Raw genomic sequence first — 23,171 nt, 5'->3', positions numbered from 1 at the left:
GGGCTACAGGGAAAGGGCAGGGGAGTACGACTAGCGGAGAGTCGGCACGGGCTCGACGGGCCAAATGGCCTTCTTCTGTGCTGTAACCATTCTATGATTTTATGAACCCTACTGCTATGTGAATTAACAGTACTTCATAGTACTCAAGACGCTGCAGGGCTCATTATCTTACTTAGTTGTGCCAATGACTTATGGTCAGTATCGATACAAATCAAAATGCAAAACGAAATTATTGATCATTCGCATTCATTGCATTCTAGCATGAGGCTGTACCAAATTGTCTGATGCCGTGACTTGGGGCGGGGAGACATTTTGATTAGCGAAAAAGGGGATTTGCAGGTCACCCTCTCAAAAGGAATCGCTTTAATTTCATGACGAGCTTATTTGGTCCTAAGGGAAAAGAAACCAAGAAGGGGCCTAGCTATATAATCGGTATCATTAAATCGCGAATCCCTTGTTAGGGCTTCAGGGAAAAAAACGGTTTAAAATGAAAACAAATAAAAACCGCTCACAACCTCGAGGCCTCCTTCCCTTATCTCCGCAATTGGAGCTTCTGATAACCGGCCATTTACACTCAAATGTATCTCCCCCCTCTCGTCTATAACGCATCCATGTAACGATGCCCGGTTCCCTCCCACCTACCACCAGCTCCTGTCAGGAACAACCGAGCTGTCCCTGAACCACAGAAGGCCAGGCCTAGCAACGCCCATTCACAACAGACTCTCTGCGAGGCCGAAAGCCAAAAGCACAGTGGCCAGCACTCCCCACAACTGGGCCCGGTGTGTTTAGAGGCAGACTACAGCGGATCCCAAAACTTGATACGCTAACACTCACCATGATTAGCGGCTCAATCCAGCAAACACGACCCCAGTCACCTGACACTTACTACTTTCGCTCCTCCAGGAACAACCTGAATAATTAGCTTAGTCGTGCAGCCAGGAGCGCCGCTACGTCATTTGATTGAAGGCAGGAACGGACCATACACAAACCACGAATGTCCTTACGTCGCCGGTTCTTCGCCGATCACCGACAGAGGCGGGACAACAAGCCTGGTTTTGATTGGACAACCCGAGCAAGCGATGATGAGTTCCGATGGAATCAGTTTTACCAATGAAAAGACAGCTGCTGGCGTATCGTTAAATGATTGCTGTTTAAAATACCCAATTAACGGCCGCGCTAGTAAAGGCCGTAACGTGAGTTCGGTTTTCTAGCCTGTAACCGCGCCTGGAGGCGGGACCGGCGGAGTGAGCGGGCGGTTCAGAGCGGTGGTTGCAGTGAGCGGGCGGTTCAGAGCGGTGGTTGCAGTGAGTGCGGTGGGATTTTCAGGATGGAGCGGGAGGTGATCGCGAGACTGGCCGTTAAACTCGGCATTGAATCGAGCAAAGTGATCCGGTGAGTGCGGCCAGCCGACCCTCTGGAGCGGTGGTAATGAGCTCCTTCATCCTGGGCCTTGCTTTGGCTCGGGCTATGCGCACTAACCCGGCAGATTGCTAGGAGTTGGCGCAGCCCCGAGTGTCCGCTCCTGTGAGCCGGCCGCTGGGGAGTTTGGCTTTGATCAGGTGCACCCAACAGATTAGGCACCAACTCGGGACAGAGAAACGCCGTTAATGTTTTGGGTGTAAGAGATGTGGCTGTGACAGCGAGTTCCAGTAGTTCCCCTCTTCACGGATGCTGCCTGACCAGCTGAGTGTTTCCAGCACTTTCTGCTTTTATTTCAAAATTCCAGTATTTTGCTTTTGTTTTCAGGTACACACCCAAAACATCATAACCTATCTTTTCTCTTCACAGATGCTGACCAATCAGTATATTGTCAGGGATTTGTTTTTCTTCGTGGCTGTTGGTATCTTTTGCTGTCTTCTGATGTTCTTGCATGATCTTGAAGATTTTTGCTACTCGTATCTCTTAAATTTTATTGGGGTTAACAGGACTTCCATGTCCAATGTCTCCTCCATCCATGGGATCCATTGCGTGCCACTCTTGCCTGAGATTTCTTTATGTTGCATATAAAACCTAATTTGGGCTTTGAGAACTGGTTCCTAGAGCTGGGTATTGATGAGCAGTGTCCCTGTTAAAACAACTTTGTTTGATTCTTTTAACTGACTGTGTGTGATGATGCATGATTGCATTTTTTGGGGTTGTGTGTTTACCTAGCTTTTCCTAGATTACTCCATGGTCTGTTTGGGAGGTTATAGTTTGTAGCAAAGCAAGATTAACAAGGCCCTTCCTTGGTGGATGTATGTGAATTTACGTCAGACTGAAACCAGTACACACACAGATGGTAGTAAGGTTGATATAACAGCATTTTACCATATGGCAAAAAGCTGGAAGTGTAAGAAGGGTTTGTGTTTAAAAGGTTAATTGAATCCCACCAGATACATTAGGATCTCTTCAGTATTGTATATGGTTGGATCTAATGAGCATGCCTTTTTTAAATTTGTGAATATCCTGATAACTTGTTCACGTCCCAGTTGTGTTCCTTACACAATAACTAATGCTATAGCTGCCTTGTTACGTGCAGCCATGTGTCTTGATTATCTTAGTGTTGTGCAATTCTGCTCTGCAAGCTTAACACTTAATGGTCACTTAAGGACATTTTCCCAAAAGACAATAAATATATTTGCAGAAATTAGGCTCAAAATGCACAATCTGTGATTTCTCTTTTGTTTAAAAGGAAAACTTAAAAATGGTGTTAACATTTCTGTGGGAGTTTTGATTTCAAAACATAAGCAAATTGTATCTGAAATATTTAATCTCTTGCCATTTAATAGGCACGGGCACGATGGCCCAAATGGCCTCTTGTGCTGTATCGTTGTGATTCTATGAATAGGCTGGATTTTTTGGTGTTTATGTAATTTTAAGGAGATTGAGTAGTGTTGTGTGTTAACTTGAAAGATTGGAACTAAAGCCAAAGAGCTGTAGTTTCCTGTAACACTGGAGTGAAATCTAAGCATTTTTGAAGTTCTTTATCTATTCTGTAATAAATAAAGCTTACATTTCCATTGCATAGACAGGCATACATCAAACTGATATGAAAGGGTTTTTGCTTCCCTTTTATTCATCTGCTGTGAGGGAATCTTTTACATGTCCTGTCTTATGTTTTAGGAAAGCAGAAGAGTACTTGCGCCTGTCTGAGGTCAAGTGCACAGGGTTTTCTGCACACGTGACAGCAACCAGCAGTGCAGTGATGTGCCTCGACCTTGCAGCAACTACTCTTAAACATCCACTTGACAAAGTAAGCCTAAATGATTAAAGCTTTTAGAACGTTAAGTTGCATTAGCTCTAAATAGAGGAATTGGGTCAGCTAGCTACTCAATAACTGGTGAGATCCATAAGAACAGGAGTAGGCCATTCAGCCCCTCGAGCCTGTTCCACTATTCAATGAGATCATGGCTGATCTGCGCTCTAACTCCATATACCCACCTTTGGCCCATATCCCTTAATACCTTTGGTTAACAAAAAGCCATCAATCTCCGATTTTAAAATTAACAATTGATCTAGCATCAATTGCCGTTTTGTGGAAGAGAGTTCCAAACTTCTGCCACCCTTTTGTGTGGAAGTGTTTCTAATTTCAGTCCTGAAAGGTCTGGCTCTAATTTTTAGACTATGCCCCCAGTCGTAGAACCACAACCCGCAGAAATAGTTTATCTCCATCTACCCTATCTGTTCCCCTTTAATATCCTGAAAACTTCAATCAGATCACTACTTAACCTTCTAAATTATTGGGAATACAACCCTAAGTTGTGTAATCTCTCCTTGTAACTTAACCCTTTAAGTCCAAGTATCATTCTGATAAACCTACGCTACACTCCCTCCAAGGCCAATATATCCTTCCTACAGTGTGGTGCCCAGAATTGCTCTCAGTACTCCAGGTGTGGTCTAGCCAGGGTTTTGTATAACTGCAGCATAACTTCTACCCCCTTGTCTTCTAGTCCTCTAGATATAAAGGCCAGCATCCCATTAGCCTTTTTGATTATTTTCTGTACCTGTTTGACATTTTGATGAACTATGTACCTGAACACCCCCCCCCCCCCCCCCCCCCCAAGTCTCTTTGGGCCTCCACTGTTTTTAGCTTTTTACCATTTAGAAAGTACCCTATTCTATCCTTATTGGGTCCAAAGTGGATGACCTCATATTTGCTTACATTGAACTCCATTTGCCACAGTCTCACCCATTCACTTAATCTATCAATATCCCTTTGTAATTTTATGCTTTCATCTACAATATCGCCTATCTTTGTGTCATTGGCAAATTTGGATATATGACTTTCTATGCTATCATTTAAGTTGTTAATAAATATTATGAACAGTTGAGGTCCCAATACTGATCCCTGCAGGACACCACTAGTCACATCCTGCCAATTTGAGTACCTACCCATTATCCCTACTGTCTCCTGCCACTCAGCCAATTTTCTAACCAGGTCAATAATTCGCCCTCAATTCCGTGGGCTTCCACCTTGGATAAAGTCCCACATAAGAGACTGTTATCGGATGCCTTCTGGAAGTCCATATAAATAACATTCATAGACATTCCCCTGTCTACTACCTTTAGTCATCTTCAAAAAGATTCAATCCGGTTTGTCAGGCATGACCTACCTGTCAGAAATCCATGCTGGCTCTCTGATCAACTAAAAATTTTCGAGGTGTTCAGTCACCCTATCCTTAATTATAAACTCTAGTGATTTCCTGACAACAGATGTTCGGCTAACTGATCTTTAATTCCTTGGTTTCCCCCTCTTGCTATTCTTAAAAAGCAGAGTGACGTGCAATTTTCCCATCTAAAGGGATGGTTCCTGAATCTAGAGAACTTTGTAAGATTAGTTAGGGCATCTGCAATGTGCTCACCTACTTCCTTTAAAACTCTGGGATGGAAACCATCTGGCCCTGGGGATTTGTCATTCTTTAGTGCCATTATTTTCTTCATTACTGTTATTTTACTTGTTAATTTTATTGAGTCCCTATCCCTGATTCAATATTAGTTTTGGATTTCTGGCATGCTATCCTCTTCTACTGTAAATACTGACAAAAGTAATTATTCAACATGTCTGCCATTTCCCCATTGTCATTGACAATATCACCACTTTCAGTTTTTAAGGTGCCAGCATTGCTCCTGACCACCCTCTTTCTCCTAATGTACCTGTAAAAATTCTTCGTATTGATTCTGATATCCCTTGCAAATTTCTTTTCATACTCCCTTTTTGTAGCTCTTACTATCTTTTGTGACCCTTTGCTGTTCTTTGTATCTTTTCCATTCGCCAGGATCTGTGCTATTTTTTGCATTTTTGTATGCCTTTTCCTTTAGTTTTATGCTGTCCCTTGCCTCTAGTTGTCCATGGCTGCTTTTTTTGGCAAGTCGAGCTCTTGCCCCTTGGAGGAGGGGGGAGAAGAGATATAAACTAGTTCTGTATCACATTAAATTCTTTTTTAAACATCTCCTACTGATCTTCTGTCGTTTTGCCCAGTTTACTGTGGACAGTCTCTGCCTCATCCTGTTGAAGTTGGCCTTACCTAAATCTAGAATCTTAATAGCTGTTTACGCTTCTCCCTTTCAAACGCTGCGTTGAACTCGATCATGTTATGATCGCTATTGGATAAATGTTCACGCACAGCTAAGCTGTTAACTAAGTCTGGCTCATTACTCATTACTAAATCTAATATGGCTTGCCCCCTTGTTCTCTCTAGGACATATTGTTGTAGAAAACTATCCTGGACACACTCAAGGAATTCACTACCTTTCTGACAGGTGCTAGTTTGCTTTTCCTTTTCCCAATCTATATGAAAGTTTAAAAAACCCCATTAAAACCACTCTACCTTTGCTACATGCTTGTCTAATCTCTGCATTTATACAATCTAGCACTTCAGAGCTGCTACCAGGGGGCCTATACACAACTCCCACTACAGTCATGGGATTCTTTCCTATTTCTTAATTCAACCTATAAGGTTTCCACTGGGCGCTTGCCTCTCTTCAAATCCTCTCATCATTGAAGTGATTTCATCCTTAATCACGAAGGCTACTCCTCCCCCTCTAGCATTTCCTCTATCTGCCCTGCAGACCTTATAACCTGATAGTTAGTTCCCAGTCCTGACTGTCTTGCAGCCATGTCTCAGTAATGGCTACCATGTCATACCCTCCAATTTGAATTTGTGCCTGCAGTTCATTCAATTTATTCCTTATACTCCCTGCATTTGTATAAAGAACGCTTATTTGGGCCACACACACTAGCCTGTCCTTCTGCTCTGATATTTTACTCATGTTTCTTATTTCTCTCTCTCTCTCCTCGTTTAATCGCTTTACATCTTTTAGTTTTCCCTTTACCTGTGGTGCCTAAAGCACAATTTCTGACTGCTACTCTACCCTTTCCCTTTTTTGTTTTTGAACTACTATTTGTACTGAAATTTCCCCCTGAGCCCTCCCCTGCCATTTACTAGCTTAAAGCTCTTGTGACCTCCCTGTTTATCCTTTCCACTAGGACCCTAGTCCCAGACTGGTTCAGGTGGAGCCTGTCCCAATGGTACAGTTCCTTCCTGTCCCAATACTGGTACCAGTGCCCCATGAAATGGAACCCCTCTTTCCCACACCACTCCTTTAGCCACATGTTTACTTCCCTAATCAGCTTATCTCTATGCCAATTTGCACGTGGCTCAGGTAATAATCCAGAGATTATAACCCTTGAGGTCCTGTTCTTTAATTTAGCTCCTAGTTCCTGGTACTCCTCAAACAGGACCTCTTGCCTACTCTTCCCTATGTTGTTAGTCCCAACATGGACCACAACGACTGGATCCTTCCCCTCCCTCTCCAATATCCTTTTCAAGCTGGTTTGAAATGTCCCTTACCCTGGCACCAGGTAGGCAACATACCATGTGGGACTCTTGGTCTTGCTTACAAAGGATGCTATCTGTCCCCCTAATTATAGAATCCCCTACAATTACTACTCTGCTCCTCCTCCAGCTCCATGCTGCCTTGGTCTCCTGCTGTTTCTATCTGCTGCCTCCTCGGTGCTGCTGCCAGCAACTTACTACTGCTGTGGTCTTGCTCCACTGTCTAAATTGTCAGACTGCCTGTCTGGCTTCCAGTACTGGATGAGCAGAAATTTCCTCCAACCAAATACAGGGAATGCTGAAGTCATTGTCTTCGGTCTCTGCCACATGCCACCGACTCTATTCCTCTCCCTGGTGACTGCCTGAGGCTGAACCAGACTGTTTGCAACCTTGATGTCATATTTGACCCAGAGATGAGCTTCCAACCACACATCCGTGCCATCACTAAGACCGCCTATTTCCACCGTTGTAACATTGCCAGACTCCGCCCCTGCCTCAGCTTATCTGCTGCTGAAACCCTCCTCCATGCCTTTGTTACCTCTAGACTTGACTATTCCAATGCACTCCTGGCCAGCCTCCCATCTTGCACCCTCCATAAACTCATCCAAAACTCTGCTGCCTGTATCTGAACTCGCACCAAGTCCCGTTCACCCATCACCCCTGTGCTCGCTGACCTACATTAGCTCCTGGTTAAGCAATGCCTTGGTTTTAAAATTCTCATCTTTGTTTTCAAATCCCTCCATGGCCTTACCTCTCATCTCTTGACCTCCTCCAGCTCTACAACCCTCCAAGATATCTGCTGTCCTCCATTGGTGGCCGTGCCTTCAGCTGCCAAGGCCCTAAGCTCTGGAATTCCCTCCCTAAACCTCTCCGCCTCTCTTTCCTCCTATAAGATGCTCCTTAAACCCTCTTTGACCAAGCTTTTGGTCATTGCCCTAATCTCCTTATGTGGCTTGGTGTCACATTATGTTTGATAACATTCCTGTGATGTGCCTTGGGATGTTTTACTACATTACAGGTGCCATATAAATGCAAGTTGTTAACTTTTTCACTTTTTTCCACCCCACCTACAAACTTGTGTACAGTTACTCTTGGGGAAATGTTTCCTTGTGCAACCAGACTAACAGTCCTCGGGCATATAATTCATCAGAGCATTCTGGAAGTAAAGGAAATAGTAGTTTTGCAAACATTAGTGATTTCACAAGACCTACTCCATTGGAGACTCAAAGAATGACTTGCATTATATATCTCACCTCTCATGACCTTAGGATGTCCCAAAGCACTTTACAGCTAATAAAGTGTAGTCACTATTGTGATATAGGAAACTCAGCAGCTAATTTGTGTGCAGCAATTAAATCAATGACCAGATCATCTATTTTAGGTGTTAGTTGCGGGGTAAATGTTGGCTGGGACACAGGAGAACGTCTCTGCTCTTCTTTGAATAGTGCTGTGGGATCTTTAACGTTCACCTGAGGACAGGCTGGGCCTCTGTTTAACAAGTCACCCGAAAGACTAATGGAGGGGAAATTTGTCGTTACTATATTGACTAAGTTGTGCAATTGTAGTTTTACAGCGCCAGTTGCAAGCTTATCAAATGGGACTTTAAAAAGTGGTAATTTTAAGATGATTTCATGACCAATGTGTTTAATTAAATCTGCTTCTGATTCTGTTTTTGTCAAATTTGCAGAAGGGGTGAATAGACCACAGGCAGTGTGGTGTTATTGCTTTGTTCTGTGGCTGTGAAGAAGGTGCTTATAATTTTAAATTTTACATCTCCCAAGGATTTTGTTCCAAGACTATCTGGATTGAACAAGAAGGTTTACCAGACCCATTTGAAAGCCTTGGAGAGTATCCTTGGTCTACCCTCTCAGCTAGGAATTCGAGACCTGGCAGTTCAATATGGCTGCACACAGGCAGTAGATACGTCAGTCAAGATTCTGCAGAGGTAAAAATTATCCTTTTTTAAAAAAACATTTTGCAGTTTTATAAAACCAGCTGGCTGCTGACCTTAAGTAATTAATTACTTTGTCTAAAGTTTGTAAACTTGTACCTTGCGATGCTGGTGTTTATTTACTTCATATAGATATTTCATAGATATTTCAATCATAAAGTAATATCTATTTGAGTTGTGATTGGTCACTTTAAATTTGATTGCTGCTTGCCGAGTGTCAGTCTGCTAACTTGCTTTCTCTGTTGGAGAGAATACACATCACTCTTGTGTGCAAAGGCAGATGATTGTTGCTGTTTAGATCGATGACTTAAAGAGGATTTGTTACCAATGTGAAATTACTTCATATCGTTTACATAGGCACAGGAGTCGAAGTTAAATTAGATTTCATTGTTACATCATGAGATTCCAGTATCAAGACTCTCATTTGTTCTGGGAATAGATGAAAGAATTGAAACAGATTTTTGAGGAGAGGGCCCTGTTCTTTGAAGTTCACTGGACAGCTCTGTAGTCGAGAGCTGCTGATTCTTCTGAGGAAACATAGAAGATAGGAGCAGGAGTAGGCCATTTGGCCCCTCGAGCCTGCTCCGCCATTCAATGCGATCATGGCCGATAATCCAAATTCAGTACCCTGTCCCTGCTTTCTCCCCATATCCCTTGATCCCCTTAGCCTTAAGAAATATATCTAACTCCTTCTTGAATATATTTAATGAATTGGCCTCAAAACTGTCTTCTGTGGAAGAGAATTCCACAGGTACACCACTCTGGGTAAAGAAATTCCTCCTCATATCTGTCCTAAATGGCTTACCCCTTATCCTTAGACTGTGACCCCTGGTTCTGGACTCTCCTGCCATCAGGAACAGCCTTCCTGCATCTAGTCTGTCTAGCGCTGTTAGAATTTTATAAGTTTCAATGCGATCCCCTCTCATTCTTCTAAACTCTAGCGAATCTAAGCCTAATCGACCCAATCTCTCCATACGTCATTCCTGCCATCCCAGGTATCAGTCTGGTGAATCTTTGCTGCACTCCCTCCATGGCAAGAACATCCCTCCTCAGATAAGGTGACCAAAACTGCACACAATACTCAAGGTGTGGTCTCACCAAGGCCCTGTACAACTGCAGCAAGACATCCTTGCTCCTGTACTCGAATTCTCTCGCTATGAAAGCCAGCATACCATTTGCCGCCTTAACCACCTGCTGCACCTGCATGCTTACCTTCAGCGAATGGTGCACAAGGACACCAGGTCTTGTTGCACTTCCCTTTTTCCCAATCTATTGCCGTTCAGATAATCTGCCTTCCTGTTTTTGCCACCAAGTGGATAACCTTGCATTTATCCACATTATACTGCATCTGCCCAACCTGCCCAAATCGTACTGGAGTTTCTCTGCATCCTCCTCACAGCACACACGCCCACCCAGCTTTGTGTCGTCTGCAAACTTGGAAATATTACATCTAGTTCCCTCGTCTAGATCATTAATATATATTGTGAATAACTGGGGTCTTAGCACCGATCCCTGCGGTACCCCACTAGTCACTGCCTTCCACTTGGAAAAAGACCCGTTTATTCCAACTCTTTGCTTCCTGTCTGCCAACCAGTTTTCTATCCAAGTCAGTACCTTACCCCCAATCCCATGTGCTTTAACTTTGCACGCTAGTCTCTTATGCGGGACCTTATCGAAAGCCTTCTGAAAGTCCAAATACACCACATCCACTGGTTCTCCCTTATCTATTCTACCAGTTACATCCTCAAAATTCCAGTAGATTAGTCAAGCATGATTTACCTTTTGTAAATCCATGTTGACTTTGTCCGATCCTGTCACTGTTTTCCAAGTGCTCTGCTATTACATCTTTTATAATGGACTCTAGCATTTTCCCCACTGCCGATGTCAGGCTTGCTGGCCTATAATTCCCTGTTTTTTCTCTACCACCTTTTTTAAATAGTGGGGTTACATTAGTTACCCTCCAATCCATGGGAACTGTTCCAGAGTCTATAGAATTTTGGAAGATGACCAGCAATGCATCTACTATTTCTAGGGCCACTTCCTTAAGTACCCTTGGATGTAGATTATCAGGCCCTGGGGATTTATTGGCCTTCAATCCTGTCAATTTCCCTAATGCCATTTCCCTACAAATACTGATTTATTTCAGTTCCTCACTCTCATTAGACCCTATGTTCCCCAACATCTGAGTTTATTTGTGTCCTCCTTTGTGAAGACAGTACCAAAGTATGTCTTTGTTCCCCAATATAATTTCCCCTGATTCTGACTGCAAGGGACCTACGCTTGACTTCACCAATCTTTTTGTCTTCACATATCTATAGAAGCTTTTACAGTCAGTTTTTATGTTCCCTGCAAGCTTACACTCGTACTCTATTTTCCCCCTCTTAATTAATCCCTTTGTCCTCCTTTGCTGAATCCTAAACTGCTCCCAATTCTCAAGTTTGCTGCTTTTTCTGGCAAATTTATATGTCCTCTCCTTGGACCTTATGCTATCCCTAATTTTCCTTGTTAGCCAATGTGGAGTCACATTTTTTGTTTTATTTTTATGCCAAACAGGGATGAACAAATTCTGTAGTTCATCCATGCGACCTTTAAATGTTTGCCATTGCCTATTCACCATCAACCCTTTAAGTAACATTCCCCAATCCATCCTAGCCAACTTGCGCCTCATACCATCGTAGTTTCCTTTATTTAAATTTAGTACCCAAGTCTCTGAATCAACTACTTCACTCTCCATCTTAATGAAGAATTTTATCATATTATGATCGCTCCTCCCCAAGGGGCCTCGCACAACAAGATTGCTAATTAATCCTTTCTCATTACATAATACCCAGTCTAAGATGGCCTGATCTCTCGTTGGTTCCTTGACATATTGGTCCAGGAAACCATCCTGTATACACTCTAGGAACTCCTCTTCCACAGTATTGTTACTAATTTGGTTAGACCAATCTATATGTAGATTAAAGTCACCCATGATAACTGCTGTGCCCTTACTGCACGCATCTCTAATTTCCCGTTTAATGCCATCCCCAAACTCGGCATTACTGTTTGGGGGTCTGTATACAACTCCCACTAATGTTTTCTGCCCCTTGGTATTTCTCTGCTCTACCCATGCAGATTCCACATCATCAGAGCTAATATCCTTCCTTACTATTGTGTTAATCTCTTTAACCAGCAATGCTACCCCACCACCTTTTCCTTTTTGCCTGTCTTTCTTGAATATTGAATACCCCTGGATGTTGAATTCCCAGCCTTGGTCACCCTGGAGCCATGCCTCCGTAATCCCAATTATATCATATCCATTTACATCTATTTGCGCAGCTAATTCACCCACCTTATTACGAATGCTCTTCGCATTAAGACACAAAGCCTTCAGGCTTGTTTTTTTAACACTGTTAGACCTTTTTAGAATTATTGTTTACTGCGGCCATGTTTGATTTACACCCTTGATTTCTCTGACTTCCACTTTTGCTTTTCTCCTTCCTGTCTTTTGCTTCTATCCTTGCTTCCCTTCTGCCTTCTCCCAGTTTTTGAATCTGTTTGAGCCTTGGAAATGGAGGCTGAAGGTTCCATGATGGTGAGATGAAACCTCATATGTAAGCTTTGTTACTTATGCTGGTTGAAGTTTAGTATTAGGAGAGCTGGTGAAGTCGCATTTTTTTTCATTTTTATATCTCCAAAGAAGGGTAATTTAAATATATTGTCACAAGTGAAGTCTGCCATTTTGATTTCCTGCTGTTGTCTTCTCTTTGCTTTTAATAAATCTGATTTATAACCTAATTTTATAGTTTACAGTCTAAGTTGCACTCTGATTCTGTTTATTTTTCTGCTATCCAAATCCAAGGAGAACATGAGTGCTTGTGTCAATTAAGCAAGCTAATTGGCATCCTGGACAACTCCTTACCAGATATTGTGCAGACAAACTCACAATCTAGTTTAATTGGGAGTGAGGTCTTGATTACAGGAATGGTCTTGGGTTGGAGCACAAAAAATATTTAATGCTAGTATATTTAGTGAGAAAATGCTAACTCTGTTGAATCAATAATACATGCTACTAAAAAGGATGCCTTGCATTCATAGTGGCCCTGAAATTAGATCGGGGGCTTCCTGCGCGTGCAAGCCCCCGATCTGCACTCACCCTGCGCGCCGACATCTGAAGCCCGGGCCTGCTTGCATTTCCTTTCACAGGGCCGGTTCAGCTGTTGGCACACTGCTAACCTGATCCAGCGGCGTAGTTAGTGCGATGTGCCGGCTGGGATCAGGTGAGCACTGTGCAGCCAATCAGGGGAGGGGAAACTCATTCATGAGTTTGACAGTAAGAGCTGTCAAACTCATGAAAACTACGGGGCCCAAAACACTATTTAAACTTAAATAAAAATTAAAAAAACATCCCAATCATTAATTAAGTATAAATAAGTTAAAAAATAATTTAAACAATTTTTTTTTTTTGAAAAAAATAAATTTTTAATAAGGGTCTAAAACTAAACTTACCTTATTGTAGATTCTTTAAAATAATAAACCTGTGGGGGGGAAAAAAAATTCTAAATTGCACTAAAACGCCACTTACCTGTAAATAAATACTTACGTGTGCTTTTTACAAGCGTAAAGACTGGAGGCCTTTACACATGTGCAAATCCCCCAAAACAGAGGAAATCCAAGACGCACGCACTGCCTCCTACAGCGCACGCGCTAGCCTCTTCACCTCTTAGGTTAGAGGAGGGGAAATGCCGGTTTTCAGCGCATGCGCTGTGCATGCTGAAAACCGGCATTTCCTCCGGCCAGACGCGTGAGTACCCCTTCCGTACTCACGCGTTTGGGGAGGAATTACTGCCCCATTGTCTTGTCTTATGTCTTGAAGTGCTACCGATACGATGACTAACTTTGAAGTGTGGTGACTGTTATTTAGGATTATTGCCAGGTAATTGCAAAACCTCTTTGAAATGGCATTTACTTACCTTTAGGTGTGAGCTGTTGCTTTTCTTAGTGTGTGGAGCAGTGCCTGGTGAATAAGCCTACATTACTCCAAGAGTAGTCTGTAACAAAAGTTACTTGAAGGAATCCCAAAGCTAGTTGTCCTCCAGCTTGCAACCCTGTTTTCAACTTTCCAAAAACATCAAAATTGCAGTCTATACATTCTAGCTTAATTTTAAACTCATTACCATTCCCCTTGAATACAGTTTAAATACTGAATGGCCCAGAAATTCGAGTCGGGGGCTTGCCGCGCGTGTAAGCCCCCGATCTGCACTTACCCGACGCGCCGGCCGTTGAGCTTCAGGGACGCCTGGAATTGCTGTTTTAAAAAGTTGACTCCCGGGCAGCGTCTGACGTCACGCCGCCCAGGAGTGCAGCCAGTAGCGCGCTGTGCAACTGAGACACGCCCCTTGAGGTCTCCGTTTAACAGGACACGCCCCCAATGTTTCTGCCAAGCTGCTAAGCATTTTTACATGCAAAGCAGCAGTTTAAATAGGTTTTTGGAAGTTTTTTGAAGCTTTTTTTGGTAACTTTTATAAACGTTTACATTATTTTGAAGAATCTGAAGTAGTTTTAAACAGAATTAAAGCAATTTAAAGACTTTTAAAAGCCCTAAGAATTTTTTTAATTCCATTTATTTATTTAGCAATGTCGTCGTCATACGTGTCTTCACACTGTTCCCTTTGGGGAACTGTATGAAGTGGTGGAAGGATTTATGGCCATGATTAACGCTCATTCCGTGACCGTAACCATCTTTGAACCAGCCATTAGGGCGGTTAGTCCTATGGCGGGAGGGTTTTACGGGCTCCCACAAGCTATACAAGGAGGGGGTGCCACCCACACCCACGGACGCAAATATCCCACTGGATGTCAACCCAGAATTTAGAGCCGGAGCTCCAACTCCACTTGCCGGGACGGTCTGGAGCGGGGTTCGAAACCCTACCCTGATCTGGCCCAGCGGCAGGGATCCTACCGCTATGCCAAAGGCCCAATCCGATTAGCAACGTGAAATGGCTGGAATGAGCACAATTCACGGCATTAAAAGAACTCTCAATTGAACTGATGATGACCTCCGCAATCTCCTCAAGGAGCTGGAGGCGCAGCGCCTGCTCATCATTGGTAATGAGAAGTCAAAGGCGCCGCAAAAAGGGCAGATGATAGCTTGGTCTTTCAAGTGGCAGCATAGGGCTCCAGTCACGGGGAGGGAAAAGGCGCAGGAAACGTATGGGTGTCACCTTTTGTGCGGAGTGGGCCTTTTGCGTAGCAGTAAGCATCCCCGCCGCTGGGCCAGAAGGAGTAGGGTTTCGAACCCCACTCCAGACAGTCCCGGCAAGTGGAGTCGGAGCTCCAACTATAAATTCTGGGTGGACATCCAGCGGGATACTTGCATCCGTGGGTGTGGGTGGCCCCCCCCCCCCCCTCAGATGGGTTGTGGGAGCCTGTAAACCCCCCACGCCATAGGACTAACCACCCTAATGGCTGGTTCAAAGATGGTTATGGTCACGGAATGAGCGTTAATCACGGCCATAAATCCTTCCACCACTTCATACAGTTCCCGAAAGGGAACAGTGTGAGGATACGTACGACGATGACCTCTTGCGCAATGCACCTCCTTGGACCCTCAGTCGCAGATGCGAGGGGGCAAATCGTGCAATTGTTAAATTTTTCATTTTATTGACATGTAACATGTTGGCCCAGTAATTCCCTTCCAAATGCGCGGGTACGGTCGGGGTACTTACGCGTCTGGCCGGAGGAAATGCCGGTTTTCAACATGCACAGCGCATGCGGGGAAAACCGGCATTTCCTGTCCTCTGAACGAAGGGGTTCAGAGGCAGAACGTGTGTGCAGTAAAATTCGCCGCTTTCATTCATGCTTTCAGTGAGGTCAAGTCCTTACAACTTACACATGAAAAAAGCATGGGTACAGTTACTCCAGAAACTGCGGAGGAAGATATTTCTTATCGTGGAGCTTCTGAAAGTATGTATGTCTGTATATATTCCTTTGCGTGTTATGTATATATTCCTTTACTTATGTGTATGAATATTATTTAATTGACTTTCAGAGAAAGTAACTTATTGGAAAATCATAATTAAAAACATACATTCATACACATAAGTAAAGGAATATAAAACATACATACATATACGTAAAGGAATATATGACATACATATACGTAAAGGAATATATGCGGGCATACATACATAATTACTTATTACTGATGAAAAGTTTCTTTCTTAAAAGTGCTGGAAATGTTACATTACTCATTTTAGAACACTCATTTTCACATTCAATTCACACAGCCACAATTGCTCCTTCTACCTACCGTTCTGAAAACCCGTTTTTAAAAAAAAAAAAAAAAATTAAACTTTAAAACTTTCTTAAAATAACTTCCCTCCCTTTCCCAAACAAAAATATTGCCTTTCAGAAGCTCCACGATAAAATATATCTTCCTCCGCAGCCTTGGAACAACTTTACACATGCTTTTTTCAAGTGTAACTTGTAAGGACTTACCCTCACTGAATCCATGAATGAAATCGACGAAGTTCACTGCGCAAGCGCTGCCTGTGCAGTCGCACGCGCTGTGCCTATGAACCCCTTCGTTCCGAGGACTGGAAATGCCGGCGTTCCCCGCATGCGCTGTGCATGCTGAACGTCGGCATTTCCAACGGCCAGATGAGTGAGTACCCAGACCGTACTCACGCATTTGGTCATGAATTTCTAGCCCAATGTTGTCATACTGATCACTAATATATTTATCTATCAGTAAACAAACTCCATTGTCCATTTGCTTTTATCATGATTCAGTACAAATATAAAGTATCAATACATGTTCCCCATAATCTGTGTATAAATAAATAAATCTCATTCCTATACAAAGTTAAGTTGGTATTGACAATTATTTACCACCATGAGGTAACTGTTCTAATAACAAAGCTTTCCACATTGCCAGACCCACAAAATACAAACAGGACAAATTAGCAAATAAGAAATGAGTGCAAATGGGACTGAGCTTTGAGGATCGGATTTCCAGGGCTCTGGTGCAATGTGTGGCTCGAAGGCTGTGGGTTGGACACTTTTACCATCGAATGCAGCAATGACTTCTATACACTTTTATATAATCCTACTGTTTCCCTATATCCTTCAATATTCCTCACTTTCAAGTAATTATTTAATATCCTTTTATAAGAATGTATGGACTTTTTCAACAATGTTTTTGGCTAAGAATTCCACATTCTAGCCACACACTGTAGTGAATTTTTTTCTATTCTCCCCATTAATTCTGTGGCTGAGGTAGCAATCATGTGGATTCAAGACATACTGCAGGACGTGACCTCATAATATACGCTGAGATTTCACTGCCGTATTGGAGGAGCATCTCATTGTCCTGAGCTACTGTTTTTCAGCTGAGACATTCTACCATAGAAACATAGAAGATAGGAGCAGGAGTAGGCCATTCGGCCCCTCAAGCCTGCTCTGCCATTCAATGAGATCATGGCTGATCATCCAAACTCAGTACCCTGTCCCTGCCTTCTCCCCATATCCCTTGATCCCTTCAGCCTTAAGAAATATATCTAACTCCTTGAATATATTTAATGAATTGGTCTCAACTGCCTTCTGTGGTAGAGAATTCCACAGGTTCGCCACTCTCTGGGTGAAGAAATTCCTCCTGTGACCCCTGGTTCTGGACTCCCCGACCATCAGGAACATCCTGCATCTAGTCTGTCTTGTTAGAATTTTATAAGTTTCTGAGATCCCCTCATTCTTCTAAACTCCAGCGAGTATAAGCCCAATCAACCCAATCTCTCCTCATACGTCATTCCTGCCATCCCAGGTATCAGTCTGGTGAATCTTCGCTGCACTCCCTCCATGGTAAGAACATCCTTCCTCAGAAAGGGTGACCAAACTGCACACAATACTCAAGGTGCAGTCTCACCAAGGCCCTGTACAACTGCAGCAAGACATCCTTGCTCCTGTACTCGAACCCTCTTGCTATGAAGGCCAACATACCATTTGCTTTCTTAACCACCTGCTGCACCAGCATGCTTACCTTCAGCGACTGGTGCACAAGGACACCCAGGTCTCGTTGCACTTCCCCCTTCTCCCAATCTATTGCCGTTCAGATAATAATCTGCCTTCCTGTTTTTGCCACTAAAGTGGATAACCTCGCATTTAGCCACGTTATACTGCATCTGCCCAATCACCCAACCTGTCCAAATCATACTGGAGTTTCTTGGCATCCTCCTCACAGCACACACGCCCACCCAGCTTTGTGTTGTCTGCAAACTTGGAGATATTACATCTAGTTCCCTTGTCTAGATCATTAATATATATTGTGAATAGCTGGGGTCCTAGCACCGATCCCTGCGGTACCCCACTAGTCACTACCTGCCACTTGGAAAAAGACCTGTTTATTCCAACTCTTTGCTTCCTGTCTGCCAACCAGTTCTCTATCCAGGTCAGTACCTTGCCCCCAATCCCATGTGCCTTAACTTTACACGCTAATCTCTTATGTGGGACCTTATCAAAAGCCTTCTGAGAGTCCGAATACACCACATCCACTGGTTCTCCCTTATCTGTTCTACCAGTTACATCCTCAAAAAAATTCCAGTAGATTAGTTAAGCACGATTTACCTTTTGTAAATCCATGTTGACTTTGTCCGATCCTGTCACTGTTTTCCAAGTGCTCTGCTATTACATCTTTTATAATGGACTCTAGCATTTTCCCCACTACTGATGTCAGGCTTACCGGTCTATAATTCCCTGTTTTCTCTCTACTGCCTTTTTTGAATCGTGGGGTTACATTAACTACCCTCCAATCCATGGGTACTGTTCCAGATTCCATCGAATGTTGGAAGATGATCAGCAATGCATCTACTATTTCTAGGACCACTTTCTTAAGCACCCTAGGATGTAGATTATCAGGCCCTGGGGATTTATCGGCCTTCAATCCCGTCAATTTCCCTAACACCATTTCCCTACAAATACCAAAGCCTCATCTCCCTGCTCAGGTGGACATAAGATTCTAGGGCACTACTTGAAGAAAAGGCGGTTTCTCCTGGGGTCTTGGTCAACATTCATCCCTTAACTGATGCCACTATTTATCTCATTTGCTGTTTGTAGGACATTGTAAGAAAATTGGTGACTGTTTACTTACAATATAACTGCAACCACACTTCAAAAACAATTTGGTGGTTAAGTGCTTTGTGATGTCCTGAGGATGTGAATGGCTCTATAGAAATACAAGTTTGTTCTTTGCTTATGTGATTATCTTAAATTTGTGCCCTCTTGTTAACGTCTAAACAACCAGTGGAAACCATGACTAATATACACATATAACACTTCATAATCTTGAAGTCCATTAGGTGACCCCTTAACCTTCTCCGTTCTAGTAGTGGAGTAAATAGCTTGAACTTCTCGAGTCTCTTCACAACTATCCCCTTAATCCAAGTAAATCTACATTGCATTTTTTCCCGTTATGTACCCATTTCCCTCTTCCTCTACTCCATTTAAGGTATATTTCCTTTCCTATTCTTGCTTCTGCTAGCCTATCAAAATGGGCAGGTGGTGTCAAATACCGCTCGGTGTAGAAAGCGATGTCTCAATCTTTTTTGTAATTTGCTATATCCCCCAATTTGATGTCGTCAACTCCTATCTGTTCCCTCAGCTCCTATATCCTGATAATTTATGTATAAAGTAAACGAGCAACCCAACTTAGACATTTGTGGAACACCACTCACCACATCTTTCCAGTCTTAAAAACCTTTCTTTTACCCTTGCCTTTTACTCTATGCATATGGCCTCATTAAGCACGACATGCCTTTTAGAAATAATGCGAACTGGCCCTAATTAATTCATGTTTCTTCAAATGCTTAGTAATTTTATACCATATTTAGATTCTAGTAGTTTTGCTAATACTTGAAGTAAGACCAACTGACCTTTTATATAAAAAAAAAAGCCAGCAAATTAAAGAGTAATGATATATTTGCCACTTTGCAATCCTCTGGCAGTTCTTTTTTTCCTCAGAATTTTAGTAAACTATTCAGAGCCTCCACAAATTCTTTCCTTGCTTCTGAGAATGCTTAGATCTAAAGTATCCGGTCCCAGTGATTTATCAATCTTGCATTTGAGTAACCATCTTTCCATTTCTTTGAGTAATAAATTGATCTACACCATCTCTGGTTGTTCCAAAATCTTATCAATCTCCTGAAAATAGAGTCTCAAATCTTTGTTAAATGATGTAGTTCAAAGCAATGTCCCTGCTGGTTTGACTGTCAATTTACAGTTGCTTATTTCTGTTGGATCTTGTAAATAATTACATTTTATTTTGCTCCCTTAGATATGAAGCCAGTCTGTCAGAAGCACAGCAAGGTGATCTTGATTTCTCAAAGCCCCTCTTCACCACTGCAGCTCTATTTACTGCATGCAAGTGAGTAGATATGGGGTAATTAAAACCATCATTTTAATGTGCCTAATGCTTAGTGAAGAGTGCAATATATTTTAAAATCTTCTATCTGATATGAATTGTTTGGTTTGCTGTGTACAGAAATTTAGTGGAGGGACAAACTACAGCTTAAAATTTTCTTGGTAGCAATTTGCATGGCTCCTGTAGACACTGCAAGGATATGATGTCTTGAGTACAATAACCTGTCATTTCTCCACTTTTGAATTATGATCTATTAAAGTATTCTGCCTACCTTCGGTACAATGATCAATGTTACCAAGTGTCTGTGGAAAAACAATTTAATTGCTCCACATCACCCAGTGATGTGATGCTTGGCTTCTTTAAACTAAAGTACCAGTCTGTCCAGTTGGGGTAGGTTTTTCCCTGAGTACTGGTCAGTGGCTTTGCCATGCTGGCCGGCGGATGGATCTGACGGGAAACCTGGTCCATTTTGAAGGCCGGCCCTTGGCATTGAGCTAGTAGGCTACGGGAGGACAATGAGCGAATGAGTGCCCTGGGGCAGACCACCAGCTCTGGGCTGGAAGAAGATAGGTCATGAGGGAGGCGGTTCTACACACGCGATAGGACCCTGATTTTCATATTAAAAAGCCTTGCCGCCTGATTCTGCAGTAGGCCCTAGAGAAGATGGGGGCGGCCACACTGTTGGCGGGATTAGTCATTCTCTACCATTTTCAGATTGTTACTGCACCATTTCCACCAGTTGGGATGCCTCTAAATCACTGTCGTCGTGTGGTTTTATAAATGAAGGGCAGGGGTACTGGTTGAAACTAAAGCAACACATTCCAAAAGCAAATGTCTTTAATTCCTTCAAATTTTGAGGCCTTTGAAAAGATCTGTTATGATTTTCAGCAGTAGGAGTACAGTGGTTTCATCACTGTTACTGCACTGATACCAAAATACATTGTGGAATGTGCTGGTGTCCTTTCTAGATGCTTGAAAATAAGAATTGATAAGACCAAGCTCGTTGCCTCATCTGGTGTGAAGAAGACTATCTTTGACCGACTCTGCTCTCAGATGGAAATGTTTGGACAACTTATTTGCAGTAAGTTTTAAACCCTGCTTTGTCAGATTAATTTGAAAGAGTGCATCAATGTTTTTAATTAACTATTATTGTCTGAATTATTTTCAAAGATGAATCTACTGAACAATCTAAACCGAGTAAGAGGCAGAGGACATTGCTGGAATTATTAGAAAAGGAGGAAGGTATGAATTTTTTTTATACTTGTGTAAAAGCTTTCATTGCATTTAAAAGTCAACCCATTACTGTTTTTTTTATTGCTTTTTATAATGGAATTAAAGCTCCAAAGCAATTTCTATTCATATGTATTTAATCTGTTCAAACTTCACACACACCTGTTTTCAGCAAGGTGAGAGTCACTCATGATACTACCATCTGTTAATCAATGTTTGCCTTAGAAAATATTTAAAACTTGAATTCTGCTGTGATGCTGTACACTGCATATGTATCCATGAATAGGGTTTATTGATGTGTTGTCCATGAGCAACTGGGTTTACTAATCTAATTGAGATCAAATGTGGTCTTGAGTCACAAGAAACAAACTTGTGAAAGAAGCATTCACTTCACTATTGTCCAGTATTTATTTTCTTCAAGCAGACTTGTCAAGTTACTGAAGTGTGGTGGTCTTGAACTGTCTGTTATAATGGACAACATTAATTTGAGTGAAACCAGTTAAAATACTGACCTAATTGAATTAATCTATTGTAAAAAATAAATAGTAAAGCTGTCCTAATTATTTGCAGATGAAGTTGCAACAGAACCCAAACGAGAAAAGCCTGAATCTAAAGCAACAAAGAAGCAGGATTATGAAGACTGGAAAAGGCGAATTCTAGAAAATGCAGCCAAAGTCAAGAAGATAAATTCTTAGTTTATCCTTTGTTTATTTTTTTTGAACTGCAGCACTCACTTGAGATTAATGTGGTATAACTTATTGGGGGACGGGGAGAAAGGTATATTGAAATTCAAATGCCATACCAGTTGAACTATTGGTTTATTGTACGATTAGAACTTTGATTTCTGTTGGCTTTGTTTTGGAGACCTAGCTTTCAACCTTTGACCTCCACAATATGTGCATCCCAGCCTGTAAATGTGAAGCCTGACTTTGGTTACAAAGACCGTTGGGATGCATAACTTAAATGAACTTGGCATACTTTGCAACTAATGGTGGTTTTACTACCCTTCCCAGCCTACCACAGAAGGTAAGAGGGATTTGTGGCTACTGAAGAAACTGAAACAGCCTAATGGATTTGAAAAGTAATTTTTACAATTTTAATTCATTTTGTGTACATTTTAAGAAAACCATGCCTTTTTAAATTGTTACTTTTATCATTTATTGATGACTTAAAGTAGAATTCATGTTTTAACCTTTAACATTTTCAAAAAATTAAAATGTCTGAAGTTTGTCCTGTCATTGTTTAGGAATCGCTTCTCTTTCACACCACCACCAAAAAAAGATGCAGAGTCTGGTGAAATTGACTGTAGTTTGAGTCAAACCCTTGTGCACAAATCAGGTATTTTGCCCACTGAGAATGCATTGGAAAATCACGGGCCTGCAATTCTCTGCTCATGGCACAACGGGCCCCCTCACCATCTGAGAACTCTGAAATCTACCTATTAATGTAATGCTGGTCATTTTGGTACTACCAGTAGAGGGAAATACTACTATTTAAATTTCCACAATGTGCTGGTTATGAAAAGAATTGGTGTTTAAGTCTTTTTACATGTTGATGAATTTTTTAATGGTTGTTATACAAAGCTGTGTCAGTAGTTGACAGAATTGAGTGTTTGTAGCTACAAGGAGGAGCAGCTTGTCCAAGTGTATTTTCTTTTCTTTAGTTGCCTGCCTTCTCTCAGAAGGTGACAGTACATGCTTTCTTAGGAAGCACATGCATAATCTTACATGAGGAAGTAGACATTACCAATAAGCTGCTACTGCCCGATATCCACGTGCACTTT

At 42.2% G+C, this 23,171-nt stretch overlaps 2 protein-coding genes across 2 annotated transcripts in view; one reads left to right on the top strand and one right to left on the bottom strand.

Moving 5' to 3' along the window:
- vps35 (VPS35 retromer complex component) overlaps positions 1 to 1,027 on the bottom strand; it is an 80,263-nt gene extending 79,236 nt beyond the window's left edge. Inside the window, exon 1 of the mRNA XM_085991526.1 lies at positions 835 to 1,027. Within this exon, the coding sequence (XP_085847652.1) occupies positions 835 to 837 (3 nt within the window). The 5' untranslated portion in view covers positions 838 to 1,027. The remainder of the gene's footprint in view (positions 1 to 834) is intronic.
- A 135-nt stretch (positions 1,028 to 1,162) lies between these two features.
- On the top strand, positions 1,163 to 22,626 carry orc6 (origin recognition complex, subunit 6). Its single transcript, XM_085991527.1, has 7 exons — positions 1,163 to 1,392; positions 3,103 to 3,232; positions 8,597 to 8,760; positions 20,072 to 20,161; positions 21,127 to 21,239; positions 21,329 to 21,400; positions 21,959 to 22,626. The coding sequence occupies exons 1-7, from the start codon at positions 1,328 to 1,330 to the stop codon at positions 22,081 to 22,083; spliced, it is 759 nt and encodes a 252-aa protein (XP_085847653.1). The 5' UTR covers positions 1,163 to 1,327; the 3' UTR covers positions 22,084 to 22,626.
- The last annotated feature ends 545 nt before the right edge of the window (positions 22,627 to 23,171 follow it).

Source organism: Somniosus microcephalus, chromosome 6 (genome assembly GCF_052327205.1).
Source record: "Somniosus microcephalus isolate GS21.2 chromosome 6, FLI_Smic_1.0, whole genome shotgun sequence".
NCBI lineage: Eukaryota > Metazoa > Chordata > Chondrichthyes > Squaliformes > Somniosidae > Somniosus > Somniosus microcephalus.
The sequence above is the reverse complement of the archived record's forward strand: the minus strand, read 5'-3'. Positions and strand labels throughout refer to the sequence as shown.

Bases quoted from the DNA above. Each gene is read 5' to 3' on its own strand.
- orc6 (XM_085991527.1), top strand. From the start codon at position 1,328: ATGGAGCGGGAGGTGATCGCGAGACTGGCCGTTAAACTCGGCATTGAA. The intron at 1,393-3,102 runs GTGAGTGCGGCC...CTTATGTTTTAG, and splicing joins GAATCGAGCAAAGTGATCCG to GAAAGCAGAAGAGTACTTGC. The intron at 3,233-8,596 runs GTAAGCCTAAAT...ACATCTCCCAAG, and splicing joins TTAAACATCCACTTGACAAA to GATTTTGTTCCAAGACTATC.